This window comes from Podarcis muralis, chromosome 4 (genome assembly GCF_964188315.1).
Source record: "Podarcis muralis chromosome 4, rPodMur119.hap1.1, whole genome shotgun sequence".
Lineage (NCBI taxonomy): Eukaryota > Metazoa > Chordata > Lepidosauria > Squamata > Lacertidae > Podarcis > Podarcis muralis.
Window position 1 is genome coordinate 59,962,106 of NC_135658.1, and position 16,391 is coordinate 59,978,496.

General features: G+C 41.2%; 1 protein-coding gene across 2 annotated transcripts in view; it reads left to right on the forward strand.

Moving 5' to 3' along the window:
- The window catches only part of RPGR (retinitis pigmentosa GTPase regulator), a 38,362-nt gene that overhangs the window by 19,269 nt on the left and 2,702 nt on the right, over positions 1–16,391 (forward strand). For both annotated transcript variants that reach the window (XM_077927382.1, XM_077927383.1), the window contains exons 14-17: positions 8,827–9,093; positions 9,844–10,080; positions 11,606–11,645; positions 16,208–16,305. In XM_077927382.1, coding sequence (XP_077783508.1) covers positions 8,827–9,093; positions 9,844–10,080; positions 11,606–11,645; positions 16,208–16,305 — 642 coding nt within the window. The remainder of the gene's footprint in view (positions 1–8,826; positions 9,094–9,843; positions 10,081–11,605; positions 11,646–16,207; positions 16,306–16,391) is intronic.

A 16,391-nucleotide genomic window follows, 5' to 3' on the forward strand; every position in this document is an offset into this window, starting at 1 on the left:
AAGAAGAAGAAGAAGAAGAAGAAGAAGAAGAAGAAGAAGAAGAAGAAGAAATGGTGAAGGGAGAGGGAGGAAGGAGAAAATGAAGAGGAAGATGTGGAAGAAGAAGAAGAAGAAGAAGCTGAAGAGAGTCAGGAAGAAGCTGAGGAAGGGGAAGAAGGCAGGGAGGAGGAAGACAAAAGAGAAGAGGAAGAAGAAGAGCATGTAGAGGAAGAAAAAGCAGTCCAGAAAACCAAAGGTCATAAACATCAAGAAAATAATAAGAGGAAACAGGAGACATATGATAAAATAAAAAGCTCAAAACAAAGGGTGACATCAAAACATGTTGTGAATGGACTACAAAATTCACAATTTTGGAACAATGTGCTGCCCATTATTTGACACTAAAGTAGCCCTGAAGCTCGATTTTACATGGAAATTTTGTATAGGGAATTGTAATACAGTACTATGCCAAAATTTATATTTATTTCTTAATGATTTTTTTTTACTAAACAATTTTACTTGCCATTTTATATAAATTCCTCAAATTTCAACTTTATAAAACACACTAAAGGCAGTCTTGTGCTGTGACAAATCTGCCAGTGAGAACCAGGTACCATGTTCAAATTATGAGATCTCCGCTGTTTCAGATTAATGCTATTTCACTGTTGAGTTTTTTGAACATTGCATGGTCACAAAAGCTGTGTATGGTGTGTAGACTAAAGGTTTTCTTGTACTGAGAGAAAATACTCCATGCGTTCCTTCATTGGACGTATTGTTTCAAGACACGCTGGCTGGCTATCTCAGCTTGGCAGTCCTATTAGGGGGGTAATACCGAAAGAACAGTGGCATGCCTAGGACAGTAGAGTTCTCTGGCTCTACTTCATAAATCTTCTGCAAGAAGTGGTGGAAAGGGGAAGGTGAATGAAACAGGGTATTGGTGACAACCCCCTCAAGGGCCAGATAAGCTAGGGGCCAATAAGTGGGAGTGGCTCCCACTGTATTCTTCAGTAATACAGGTTACAGGTTTCCTGCAGGCATCGGGCTCTCTGCTGTTGGACAGAGACCGGGATCCAAAGAGCCCTTTAGGCATGCTCAAAGGGCTCTCTGAATTCTCTCTCTCAACTACAGGTGCTTACTGCATTGCACTTTTATTAGAGATTGCTCTGGGGGGTCCACCAAATGGAGTGACTATTTAGGGACGAGGAATGGTGGCGTGAGAAGTCATATCTTGCATGCCCACTGAATGATACAGACCTTTGGTCTGATCCAGCAAAGACAATAGTTTTGCTCTTGCAGCCAGCACTGCAGCCATGCCATAAGAGAGTGATGGGGAACCGGTGACCCTGCCGGTGTTGTTGGATCCTAGTTCCCATCATCCCTGACTGTTGGCCATTCTGGCAGGGACTGATGGGAGTTGGGGTTCAACACCTTCTGGAGGTCTGCAGGCTCCCTAACCCTGCCCTAAGAATTTGGTTTGTCATCTAATGATAAAAAACACTTGTTTTGTTTTCAGTCCCTGTCCAACAGCAGACATATAATTTATGTTGCCCAATTATGCGTCCAAGAATGTGGTGTCCTTTTTCATTTGTTCAAAGCATATTAAGTGCTTCTGTTGTTTTAATTCGTTTACTGTGCCTTGTAATAAGTTTTCCAATAAAAATACTAAAATTATGATGCACTTCTTTAAAAAAAACATGTTAATGTTTATTCTGATTTATTATTGCTATGCAAGCATATTTATTTGGGACATTTTATTTGGATGTATACTTAGTTGCATATATGAAAAATGGGAGGAAGGATTGGAGACCCCCAAACCTTGCTGCTGTCGTGGGCAGCTTCAACATCCATACTGGGTCTCCTTGCATCTCAGGATTTCATCTGAATAATAATTTGATAATAATTTATTATTTATATGCTGCCCACCTGACTGGGTTGCTCCAGCCACTCTGGCAGGCTTCCAGCAATTTATAAAACCACAGTAAAACACCATGCGCTCTGTAACTACCATCATCCTATCTCAAATAACTAGTACCACACATCTAACGAGAGATGACATTGACTTGTGTGAATCAGCACTTACAATATTTTTCCGTTTATAGGACGCCCCCATTTATAAGACCCCCCCATTTTTTAGGACTAAATTTTAAGAAAATGAGGGGTGATGGTCGAAAGTTGTTGAGCTTCTCCCCCCACGCAGCTGCAGGCAGCTGTTTCCTGCTCATAGTGGCATCGGGGGAAGTTGCGCTCCCACCAAACAGCTGGCTGGCAGCGCACAGCTCCCCCCCCCCAGCTGTGGGCAGGAAACACTCCCTAGATCATTTCCCACTCACTGCGGCATCGGGGGAAGTTGCGCTCCCGCCAACCAGCTGGCTGGCAGGTGCGCTGCTTCTCCCCCCCATGCCACTATCCATGTATTGGACAACCCCAATTTTTTGACACAATTTTTGAGTTAAAAAAGCCTCATCTAATACACAGAAAAATACGGTACTTGCATACTGTGGTTATTACAGAGAGGAGGCAGGACTAAGACCTGGATCGTTTGTGTTTAGATAGGAGGAGGAGATTTAGAATTAAGTCCATTCAGTTTCAGCGTTAGATACATTAGTAGACATTTTCCTGAGGTTTATTTTGTACAACTTTATTTGTACATCTTTATTCCCCCCCCCCCCAAAAAAAATAGTTTTGGTTCTCATTTTGTTTAACTGGATTGGATAAATACACAAATAAAATCTGTGTCAAAATTTAATCACGTCCTTGCAGTAGTAAACTATTGCCTATGATTCTGTTCTCAACCGCCTTGTCCTTCCATAGTCATAATCCCATGTACCTCGGGAGTCAAACAGAATCTGTTCCGGAAGTCTGTTCAACTTCCAAAACATTTGACTTCCAAAGCGGGGCTTCTGAATGGCTGCAGGAAGCTCCTTCAGCCAATCAGAAGCCGCGGAAGCCCCATCGGACGTTTGGCTTCCAAAAGAACGTTAGAAAGCTGGAACACTCACTTCTGGTTTTTGATCTTTTGGAAGCCGAAATGAACGAGTTCCGGGGCATTTGAGAACCAAAGTACAACTGTACATAATGATTTGGTGACATCATCACAAACGTCTGCAGTGTTTACAAAGGCTGCAGCTTCTGTGCAACTCACATAATCATAGAATTGTGGAGTTGGAAGGGATGCCAAGGATCATCTAGTCTAACCTCCTGCAGTTCAGGAATCCTGCCCACAGCCATCCCCGGGTGGGCGTCAACCACCAGCCTTCTGGTTGAGAGCAAGACACACTGACCCATTGTGCCACGCACAGTACTTTGGCTTGAAACACTTTTGAAATGTGGGTTAAATTACTGAATTACTTGGAGGTTTCCAGACTGGTTCTATCCTGTAAAATCTGCTGAAAAAGTCAAGAGGGATTGACTTGCCCCATGTTTAAAAAGGGGGACATATGAACTGGCCCTTAGCCCTCATTTTGACACTTTTACAGTTAAATGAAAGTTAATGCTAGTACTGATTTTGTTGATCCAGGACTCCGTAGTCTACAAAGAGAGATATTGAACAAAAGGCTGAGTTGTTGTCATCTCCAACCATATTTTTCTAACTCAGTATCAGGCTCCAGAAACCTTCTTTTCTCTCTCAAACACTCTTTGTCTCTTTTGATTGAATTCTTATTTCTGAATTCATTGGCAAAGGGTCAAAATAGAGCAACATGAAAAGAATGGAAGGTAAAGTATATTATTAATTAAAATGTTTAGTAAACAAGCCTGAAGGAAAAAGTAGACATTTTCCATTCCACTTGGCAACATCCTGACTGTGGAGGAGAACCAAATGTGTTTACTGGTATTCTGAAGAATAGGCTGTGATTTGTTTATTTAAGTCTTAAGTGTTTGTATAAGTAAGCACAGTGGAGTTCAGTATCATAATATATCTGGCTAACTGACGTTGATTGGGCTCATATTCAGAATTAAAGTGATTGTAACTTCCCTCTTCAGTCGTTGTAGGGGGGGGGGGTGAAAACAACATGGTTTTATCCGGAAAAGATGCTGTATTGGAAGATGCTAAAGTATAATTAATTCTTCTTCCCTTGTATATTAGAAATGGAAAGAGAAGGTAAAATGTACAGGAGCTCATAAACAAACTGCACGAGCTTGTAAACAATCTGAAAATGGATAGTTGCAAGATCAATATCTAGCTCTCTTGGCTTTCATTCTGTTTTTACTGTAGAAAAGAAGTCAGTTCCTATAGACATGTTTCATATTCCAGAATTGGGACTTAGCAGTAGGACCACTGTGATCTAGCATGTGAGTGTGCACGTTGGGGAAACAGGGATTGCCTGTGATGTAATGGGTCAGTGCATCTGGCTGTTAACCAGAAGGTCGGTGACTCACAAGTCTACAGTGCCTCTTAACACAAATGTTTCCAAGGTGGCTTACATACAGCAAAACAATATGGAGCAATTCAAAAGTAAAAGCATAACTTTAGTTGAATGGTTCACATGTGCACCTTTGGGTCTTTAAAGAATAAGGGGCAAGAATAAGGAGATAAAACTTCTGTTGAAGGATGAACATACTGAATTCCTTGACGCATATCTTCTGAATCTGGTTTAACTGGCTACTCTGGCAAAATACAGAGAGACTGTTATCTTAATCTGAATTGCATAAAAGGGTCAGACATCCTATTCCATGGTTTTAAACAGGATAAATAGGCAAAATCTTATTTTTCTCAAAGAATAGCAACTGGGACAAAATGTGTCCATAATTCCTTTTAACAGCTGCATTTATATTTATAGCAGGCCCTTTAGGGAACAAACATGTCTAGTTTGCTTTCTGGTCTTACTTACCGCTGAGTATAAATCTTAAGTATAAATCTTCCTGGATTGAAAACTTGAGCTACTTTCTATTTTCATCAGGAATGTTAAACTGCTATGGATTCTAGGCAGCATTCCTCTGCCTCGCCTTCCAAAATTCAGACAGTTAAAGTAAATGGATCTTCTGGTTTGTTTTTTAACACAGCAGATTGTAATTCTTTGGCAAATATGTCTTTCATAGAATTGTAGAGTTGGAAGGGACCCCAAGGGTCATCTAGTCCAACCCCCTGCAATGCAGGAATTTCATCTGCATGATCGTTTACGTTATGAACAGATGTAGAGCATCTAATTCACTTGCTCTTAATTGCCTTGAACACCATTTGGTGAAAAGGTAGGATATAAATTTAACCAATAAACAAAACCATCGAAATTCTTGAGCTCCGTCTGGCTGCGCTCATTCTGTTGTGGGAGGGGGACCCTCAAAGGCACCAGCTGCCTTTGGCAGCAGCAGAAGCGTCTCTGGCCCCTCCCTGTCAGCCGTGGATTTCAAGGAAGAAGACAGAAAATGCAGGTGTTTTTTCTGCCCCAAACTACAGACAGACGAGGCACACTTAGCAGGGTTTTATGAATAACCGCCACCCCCAGGGGAGGAGACCCACCAGCTTTCCCATTGCAGGACTGTGACACCAAAGGGTGATCACTGTCTAGCACATCTGAATGGCCACTCCGCCCAGCTCCGACAAGAAAACAAACAAACAAACAAACAAACGTGAACCCCTCCCCAGAAAAAATGAAAACGGCCAGGCTTTCTGCGACTGCGTCACCTCTCCCCCCTCCTTCCTCTCCCCCCCCCCCATGGCCCAGGGAAGTGACCTCTTGTTACTTCCACTGCCACCAGGGCTCAGCCTCCTCCAGAAAAATTAAAAGCAAAAATAAAACCCTGAAAAAATGGGGGGAACAGAAAACTGAAGGAGGGGGGGAATGGGTTGCCATACATCCCAGAAATTTCTGGCATCTCTTAAAATTCAACACACACACACACACACCCCGATGCCATTTTAGGCATCCGATTTCCATACATGTCTGGAATTTTCCAGACGTATGGCAAGCCTATGGTTGGCCAAAGGGAACTGCTGTGAATAGAACAGCAAGCAAAGCTCTGGCCTCATTGGAATGTGGGAAGTTGCTTATATTGAGTCAGACCATTAGTCCATATAGCTCAGTATTGTCTATGCAGTATTAGCAGTTGCGACTGAGATCCTGCCCTTCATCTGTGATTTCTCTCTTGCACATGGGTGTCCTCTTATCTCCACCCTGACCATAGTTTCTTTGGCATCAAGGAAATTTTGATATCTCAAGAACACCACTGAAGAGCTAATAAATTCTTTTCTCTAGCTGGTTTGTATGGCTGTCTTCATTCTTTCAGCCCCACATTAGCATGTTGCCTCCTGCCACTGTTGGTTTATGCCCTTTAATCTCTCAGAACATAAAAGGGAGGCAGAACTTTGCCAAATTCAGGACTTCCTCAATGTGAGGGACACTTGGGGTTGGTAAATAAAGTAGACTGCATTTTTAAAGCCATCTTTGCCTTACTCATGTTACACTTGACCCCAGTTGTAACCAATCCCATATCCTTCCTTTGTCACAACTTTGCTACTCCTCCCATGCAGCATGACGAAGGGGAGGAGAGCTGGCTTTGCTTTCTCCTGGCTAAATGGAACCTGAGCAAACTAGTTTAGTAATATTTCACGGGGGAGGGTCCGTGGGGAAGACATAGAGATCCCATAAAACAGTGGAAATGGGGGAGGGAAATGTTTGGAAGAAGTTCTGGTTTTTTTTGAGCAACTTCAGATGTATGAGGTGGACATAAAGAGGAGATATCTGCTTTCCAGGAACTGGCACACCAAAAGGTAATTTAGCATCTTTAGACTAAGGGCTTGTTCACATTTGAGCTTTTTTAAATTGTTAATCTACTTTTTCCACATTCGAATTAGCCTGGAGTAGTCCACCCCCACACATACTTGAATTTGTATATGGGGAGCAAATTTCCATTAATACCAATAGGCATTCCCTTTTGTATTTGTCTATGCCTTCAAATTTGTTGGTTCTGTTGCACCAATTGAGTACTGATAAGGCATGCACACAGATAGTTGCAAGCACACCTTGTTGTGTTTTCTTTTAAAATCCCTGCTTGATTAGTGTGCAAAAGCACATAAAAGGTAAAGGTACCCCTGCCCATAAGGGCCAGTCTTGACAGACTCTAGGGTTGTGCGCTCATCTCACTCTATAGGCCAGGAGCCAGCGCTGTCCGGAGACACTTCCGGGTCACGTGGCCAGCGTGACAAAGCTGCATCTGGCGAGCCAGCGCAGCACACGGAACGCCGTTTACCTTCCCGCTGGTAAGCGGTCCCTATTTATCTACTTGCACCCGAGGGTGGTTTCAAACTGCTAGGTTGGCAGGTGCTGGGACCGAACGATGGGAGTGCACCCCGCCGCGGGGATTCGAACCGCCGACCATGCGATCGGCAAGTCCTAGGCTCTGAGGTTTTACCCACAGCGCCACCCGCGTCCCTATGCAAAAGCACATAACTAGTTCTAAATTTGCTTCTGCAGTTTTCTGGTTTTGTGCAGATATGAGGGATAACAAAATAATAATTCCTTAGGGAGTGCACGGGAAATAGTTATGAGCACAGCTGGAAAAGTAAGGAAAGCATTGAGGAAGTAATGGGCATGGAAGGGTGAGTAGCAGAAAATGACAATGGATCCACCCCCAAAAGAACATCTAAACAAATAATCTGTGTCCCAAAGTGGAACCTGATTTCCCAACTTTATCAGATTATCCCCAATAAACCCAAATTTATAGAGGAGAAGCTTCTAGATTGGGGTTTGATGTCATTGTCATGTTGACTGCACATATTAAATGTGAATGGAAATGCTCTAGTGTGGACATGCCTACAGTGTACCGTGTGTGCTAGAAATTTATGTATTTCCTGTTTTGTGCATTTTTCCCACATCCTTTCCCTATCTTGTATAAAACACGATATGGTTGCTTAGCATTGGGTGTGACTGTATTTTAAAATACATTGACTTCTGACTCCTGATTGACAATCACAGCATCCCTTTGGAACAGGTTTTCTTTATACATCAGGTATCTCAAACAAACTGTGTCTATTTCGTAGGTAACTATGATTGACAATGAAAAATATTCATATCAATTTTAGTGTATTAGCTAAATACTGGAGAGTTCAAAAATTGCAATTAGAGGTAGTTATCTAAAATACCCAACATAAAAGCATTGCCCATGTTCCTTGAAAATAATTACCATGGCAACATACAATTGCTTGGATAAAAATTAACTCTGCACATGCAAACTGAGCCATCTCATTAGCTTGTTCATATAGTACTACTTTATTAATATACGGAATATTATAATAGCTTAGCAAAAACCTCAGTTTTATCAAATACAATTCTAGATTTAAATATCAACACACATTTTAGATGAGATATATATTTTAAAGAATATACGTTTAATTAAACTTCAGCATGATAACACCAAGCATACAAACAAGCGTTACAAAGAATGAGTGTCTTTATTTCATAAAGGGTTACACAGTTCTTATATGCAAAAATATAAAGCAAAAAACAAACAAAATGAAAATCATTTAACAGGAGAATCCCACCCAATTGATAAATGTGACACTGGTGGTCCATTTCCATCTCCTTGATGGTTAACATACATGAGATTTTCGAAACATGCTGTAGCATCTGTATTATAGTGTGAGGAAGAATGCATATGAAAATGTTATAGTCTCTATTTTTAATATCATAGGAACATTTATTTCCACTGAAATACATGGACATTGTGATGTTTCCTCTGCTTTGGACTTCGTTTCATTCAACTTGTTACACCTACAAAATAGATTATTAATGCAAAGCCTGTTGAATGCTTTCTTTGCAAGTTTTCATATATCGTTTATATGGGGTTATCAAGCCTTTATTTATTCTGCCAAACCTAAGCTTAAAAAAATACCTGTCTTCAATGACACCATAGGATCAAAAATCATCTGATGAGGAAGAGAGTGATGGTGGTGAGAATCATGACAATGAAGAAGAAGAAAAAGAGGAAGAGGAGGGAAAAGAAGATGAAGGAGGAGAAGAAGAGGAAGAGGAGGAGGAGGTTGAGGAAATAGAGAAGGAAGAGGTTGAAGAACAAGATACAGCGAAACACAATAATGATCAAGCACCTGAAAATGAGCAACAGAACAGCAAATCATTTGAGAGTGAGAAAAAGAACCAGACAGCTACAGAAACGATAAAGGTAAATTATTTATTCACGTTCAGGGTTAAACTTACTGGGGATATCATGGTTCATCTCCTGTTATCTATCTAAATTGCAGTAGAAACCTTCTGGTCAGCAGCAGTGGGGCTTAATGGGGCATCGTAGCTTCTGTTGCATTCTCAGCACTGCAGCTCACACCAGTCAGGGCAGGGAGGAAAATAGCTATACAGTATAGTACCAGCTCCTAGCTGGTGCAGTGAAGGCAATCTAGATTAGGATCATTGACATCAGGTGACAACAGCAGGGATGGCTTAGGATACAGTAGATTCTGTGGTGGCTCAGCTCTGCCCTCCTCCACCTGTAGGTGGCCATTTCAGGGTTTATTGCTGAGAGCTTCTTCTGGTGCTGTCATTTGAGCAGCCCCTCATTGGCAGAACCAGGCAGGCCTGAGCAGAGGCACATCTCCACCTCATTCAAACTCACTCCCACATAATGGACTGGAGAGTTGGACTTGCATAAACATCATACTTTTAAATCACATTCAAAACATAATCTCCCTGGCCTAAAGAATAACGGGAACAGCAATTTACTCCTCCCAGCACTCCTAATAATCCCAGGATACTTTTTTCGGCAGGGGGTGGAGATATGCTTTCAACGTGCTTTGAAGGTATAGTGTATATGCAGCTTTGGATTGCTTTAATATTATATAATATTAACCATGAAATTGTTTTGCAGTGTGTATCTCCTACATGTGTTCACAGCCTTAAAATGTATTCACTTATTTCACAGGTTCAAAAATCATCTGACGAGGAAGAGACTAATGATAACGAAGAAGAAGAAGAAGAAGAAGAAGAAGAAGAAGAAGAAGAAGAAGAAGAAGAAGAAGAAGAAGAAATGGACAAGAAAAAGGAGGAAGAACCAGTTGCAGTGGAACATAATGATGATCCATCACCTGAAAATGAGGGACAGAGCAGTAAATCATGTGAGATTGAGGAAACAAATCAGATGGCTACAGAAACTATAAAGGTAAAACAATTTTGTTCACTTTCAGTTTTGTACCTTTCTCAAGATCCCATTATCCACTGTACTGTTAGTCATGTCAAAATTAAGCCACAGATTGGTTCTAATGTGTATTCAAGGTAAGCAGCTGACTTAAACAACAAAGAAACAAACTGAATAGCTCTATTGTGGATTCTGTGCATTTTTCTGTGTTTGAAGTGCTTGTAGTCCAAAATTCAACATGGCGAAATAAGGAAGAATGGGAGTCAGGGACATAGTATGTTTCAGTTAAGTGGGCTTAGGCTGGGTTACAGACTAAAGTACAATAGGGCATAGGAACCTTGGAAGTTTTGAGGAGGGATTTGAAGGAAGGCAGAGAGATGGCATTAAATCAGTGTTCATGGCAGGCATACAGGACAGCAAAAGAGAAAGGCAAAGTCTTCTTAGAGAGCCAGGAGACCTTTGGACAATGGAAGATGATGGAACTGGAGGAGTAAAGCTCACAAGTAGGGTTGTATTAGAAATATAATAGGAGAGAAATAAGCTGGGGCAAGACTATAAAACACAGGTGGGGATCAAAGTCAGTGGGCAGGCCTGATACTGTCCTCCCTCACCACCTACCAACCATTTTGATGGAACCTCCCATCCTTCAATCACCTGATGTCTCTGTGGTGTATTTTTTTCCTTTGTGGGCACAGCTCAGTCTTTGCCTGCAGAGGACCATCTTTTGCATTGCCATATTGAATTCAAGCCAGTGTTGCAGAGGAATCTTGCAGCAAGTCCCGATACCACTGGATCACTCCATAGCACAGCCAGTCCCACCAGGGCTTGCTGTCACCACAGCTGATTGGCACTAACAGCAAGCCTCATTTAAAAAGGAAAGGCACTTTAAAGCTGTCAATTGTTCCTTCACATGACATCAGGTGTGGGGTGGATGAGCATGGTTTGGGAAAACAGGCTCACAGACCAAATTGGGACCCATGCAGGGCCTGCTATAGAGAGGACTTTGTAGGTAAGGCAAGGAAACTGTGTTTGCATTCCTTTCAGCTTTTTTTTTTAAAAAAATCATCATATTCTGCAATATTGGTACTTTTTCAGACACGTTTTTGCTGTTGCAATGAACCTTTCTTTCTTTCTTTCTTTCTTTCTTTCTTTCTTTCTTTCTTTCTTTCTTTCTCTCTCTCTCTCTTTCTTTCTTTCTTTCTTTCTTTCTTTCTTTCTTTCTTCCTTCCTTCCTTCCTTCCTTCCTTCCTTCCTTCCTTCCTTCCTTCCTTTCCTTTCCTTTCCTTTCCTTTTCTTTTCTTTTCTTTTCTTTTCCCTCCCTCCCTCCCTTCTTTCAACTAAATGATGGTTGTTATTTGAAAATAAGGGAGATAGTTTGATTTTCTTTTAAATAATGTATTGACTTAGGAGATTGTCATCCTCCCCTTCGTCATTCGTAACCCCAGAGCGGGTGTATTCCTTTGGGGCTTATCCTTTTTTTAAGTACTCTCAATTAAGTATTTCTTTTTTAACCTCTTTTTAAAACAATATTATATATTTGTATTTTTAGAAAGTAGAGGCATGTACAGAAGAAGACCCAACTAAGCAAGGTAGGAACAAATGTGTCAATCAACTTTCAGCATTTAACTTTTACCTGTTTGCTTATAGAAACATTGCATAATGTTGACTTCAAATAAGAGCTGTGCTTTGTTTCCTAAGGAAGTCATAGCTCTTCAAGCATCAGTAATTGTTTGCATCTTTTCTATCAAGGGCTTATATGCAGACTAATTGTCTGCTATAGTTCTATAGTTCTTAGAAAGTGGTTGCAGTCTTAAGCTCACTTAATAAGAATTAAGTTCCATTGGACTCTGTGGGATTGGCTTCTGAATAAACATGCATAGGGTTGCACTGTGTGTCCATTGTGATAGAGTAAGCAGTTAGATAAATTATCAGTTGTGTTTGCCTTCTGAAAATCTTTGTCATAATCTAGTTTAGTTTTTTTTAAAAAAAATAATCCAGGCATCTAAATAGAATCTAAAAAGGTACTTTTTGTTCAGCAGCATTAAGTTCTTTGTATATAAATCAATCCATGGGATTGCTCACTAAAGACAACCCAGTTTTAGTTACAAGTTAGCACACTAATTTAACTACCAGCATCATGTCGTAATTGACACCAAGTATTTCCAACACATTTTGGGGCACAAGAAGATAAGAATCCTGGCCACTGAAGATACTATCTGTCCTCCTGATTCTAATGTAGACATGATACAGGTTGGCAGATTAACATGCAAGAACAGTCACCGGGGTTAAACCATTGTGGGAACCCTCACTCACCCTGCTTTGTACTTCAAGTGTATTTGCCTGGCTAGAGTGTGCCCTTGAACTCTCCTAATGCCTCATGCTTGGAGGGTAGAGAGGGGTGTGTGCGTTTGTGAGTGTAGAAACTAGCATACGATAGATTCTTACACAAGAACACCTGGTGCAGTATTCCTCTGGTGCAATATTTTATCCTTTCTAGAATTCACTGCATAGACAGTTGCTAGGAGGGAGTGGTGCTTCCAGACTATTTTATATATGTGTCTTCCCTGCTTTGTATTAATTGATGTAATTCTCTCCGTGTTGACTGACAGTTCCGTGGGTCAATAAATAAGATCCTTGGTTTTAATGAGCCATTTGCTTTAGCTCGTCTTCCTTTCATGTACCTGCCCAAATGATAAATTGATATCATGGATGAATTAAGGATAGCCCTTGCTGGGTGGAATTGTCAGATTTGTTTTTTCCTAGGTGGTCACTAATATAGTCTCAATTTTACAGTTTACTTCAGAAGAGTTATGTGCCCCTTTGTCCTTGCCACGCTGTCATTGTGGTTTGTGTCAGCTAGAAAAAGAACTGAACCCTGCCAGTTTTAAAAGGAGAGACAAAACATTCTCAATGCCAATTTGTATTAACTGCATAGAGTTCTAAGCCTTTTTCAGGAAACTTTCAGCAAACACAGCAAGCTGTCTTAGCTCTTGTTTCAGCCTGCATTGTTGTAATTTTTCAAATGGAAAAAAGCAGGATACTAGAAGCTTCCTTGCAATTGTTTTACCTATTTCTAAGTATGAAAAAAATGTATTGCTATCTGCTTTTCATCGTGCAAGTAAAAACAAAGATTCAAATAAACCTATAATTCCTGAGGGTGGGGAGAAAAAAGAGAATCCTTGAGTTTTCATTCCAGCTAACTTTCAGGAACTTCTTGTCAAATATTTTTTTAGTGCATTTGTCCCTGGTTGGATACCAAATAAGCACCAAACACCAAATAAAGTCCTGCATGAATTGCTGAGTTTTATAGTTCCCATGGGGACGCGGGTGGCGCTGTGGGTAAAACCTCAGCGCCTAGGACTTGCCGATCGCATGGTCGGCGGTTCGAATCCCCGCGGCGGGGTGCGCTCCCGTTGTTCGGTCCCAGCGCCTGCCAACCTAGCAGTTCGAAAGCACCCCCGGGTGCAAGTAGATAAATAGGGACCGCTTACCAGCGGGAAGGTAAACGGCGTTCCGTGTGCTGCGCTGTCTCACCAGATGCAGCTTGTCATGCTGGCCACGTGACCCTGAAGTGTCTGCGGACAGCGCTGGCTCCCGGCCTCTAGAGTGAGATGAGCGCACAACCCTAGAGTCTGGCAAGACTGGCCCGTACGGGCAGGGGTACCTTTACCTTTACCTATAGTTCCCATACAGGCTGAAACTTTAAGATCTGAGCTGCATAACAAAAGGGCTTGTTTTTTAGAGATCCTTTAAGTGTCAGTTTGCAGAGACAACTTAACTACAATTGTCTCTTAAGTGGTACACAAGAAATAAAATATGGGAAAGATAAACAATTGATTAAACCTATAAAACTAGATGTCAATTAAATGCTTGTTATAATAAAAAAAATCTTCTGTAGTCCCTGGAAGTTCAAGAAGAGATCTGATCACAAGTGGAAGGGAATTCCACAAAATTGAGCCCACTACTCATCAGCCTGGAAAAAAGTGACTAGTGAGGTACTGCAGGGTTCTATCCTGGTCCCATTGTTGTTCGAGGACTGTATAAATGACTTGCCTGAAGGTATTGAGGGGATGCTTACCAAATCTGCAGATGACACAAGACTGGGAGGGTTGGCCAATGCCACAGAAGATTCAAGATGACCTTAACAGATTGGAGAAGTGGGCCCAAACTAACAAAATGAATTTAAATAAGAATAAATGTATGGTTCTACACTTAGTCAGGAAGAACCAGCTGCACCAATATAAGATGGGGGACATCTGGCTTGCCAGTAGTATGGTACAAGCAAAAAAGGATCTATGGGTTTTGGTAGACCATAAGCAGCAGCAAAAAAATTTAATGCTATTCTAGGCTGCATCTACCGAAATATAGTGTCCAGATCCAGGGAAGTCATAGTACCACTCTATTCTGCCTTGGTCAGACCACACCTGGAGTACTGTGTCCAGTTCTGGGTGCCGCAATTTAAGAAGACTGTTGACAAGCTGGAATGTATGCAGAGCAGAGTGATCAAAATGTTCAAGTATCTGGAGTGAGGGAGTCTGGTATGTTTAGCGTGGTAAAGAGGAGACTGATAGGAGGTATGATAGCCATCTTCAATTATCTAAAGGGCTGTCACATGGAAGATGGAGCAAGCTTGTTTTCTCATTTGTTTGTTTGTTTGTTTTTTATACCACTCTTCATTTGTAGATCTCAGGGTGGTTTACAACATAGAAATACAATATAAGAACAGAAAATACATAATAAAAACAAGAACAAAAACCCCCACAAGCCAATAAACTCCCCTTCTACAAGAAAGGAGATTCTGACTAAACATCAGGAAGACCTTTCTGACAGTAAGAGCTGTTCTACAGTGGACAGACTCCCACAAGAGGCTGTGGACTCCCCTTCCTTTGAGGTTTTTAAGCAAAGGTTTTATGGCCACCATTCACATATGCTTTAGTTGAGATTCCTGCACCGCTGGGGGTTGGACTAGTTGACCCTCAAGGTTCCTTCCAATTCTACAATTCTATGTTTCGTATGGGGAAAAATAATCTACTGCAATCAGGGCTAAAATTGTCTTGGGGGGCAAAACCTCCTCAGTCTCTGGTGATCTGAATGTCTGTTTTCTGTCCATGTTCAGAGTCTTCCCAATTGTCTACCTTGTCACGAATAAGTCAGGCCCACCCTGTGATATACATAAAGGAAGTAAATAGCTTCAGACCTAACAATCCCACCTCAATAAACTACAGCTTAATAAACTGCAGCTGAGTGTCATGTCCACCCACTCCCGGTTTTCTCTCCCCTCTCACACCAGTTTTGGCGTGTTTTATTTTTGGTTATAAGATCTATGATATGGAACTGGGATGAGCTGCAATATATTGAATTAGACCATTCATCTGTCACACTCACTGTTGTCTACATTGATTGGCAGTGGCTATCTGGGGTTTCCAACAGGATTTCCCCAGCTCTTTCTGGAGATGCCGTGGAATGAACCTGGGATCTGTTGTGTCTTTATTCTATTTATAGACTGCCCTTTGTCTAAAACCACAGGGTGGTTTTATAGCACACTAAAACAAAACAATATACTTAAACTAATTAAACCACAATACATCAAAGCTGGCCATGGAGCAGCCATTACAACAAACTCAGCCCCCAAGAACACAGTAATGGAAGATCCGAAGGCCTGGGTGAATAATGAAGTGTGTGTTCTGCCACTATGCTATGGTTGTGCATCAAAAGAGAGAGGGAGGATTATTCTGCTATGTGGAGATACTCTTAGTAGCACAGAACATTCCTCTGTTCCAATGCAGCTCAGATATCTTAGGGAACCTTATGGGATGGGTCATGTTTGTTGTTTTCTTGCTTTGGTGGAGAATACCCTGCCTTCTGTTGCCTGTAAGATTTTTAGACAAAACAATTTACATGCCCACCAACATTATACTCATTCTTCTGTTATAAGTGTCTGGATCCCAATGGGAACAACAACTAAGAATAGATATGAGTCAAATAAAACTAAAATTCTTGAGGTTTGGCTGTCTAGTTTTAGCTTTACTGAATATCCCATTAAATTCCTCCATGTTTAAGATGAATGGCTCATGACTTTAAGCATGTGTTGGCTGAATTAGTCGGAAGTGGGACTTTGAAAATGGCAGCTAATTTGTTGGGTTATTTTCAGAGTGTGAAACTGCAGTGGCTTGCGTCACAAACAATTCTTCAGGAGCAATCGCAGACAGTGACGAGGACAAGACAAAACTACCGCAGAAGGCAAAAAGGGTAAAAAAAGATTTTTTTTTACATCTCATCCTGGATAACTTGACCCCCAACAGAAGGAAGTGTGTTATTATTAAACCTGAGATGCA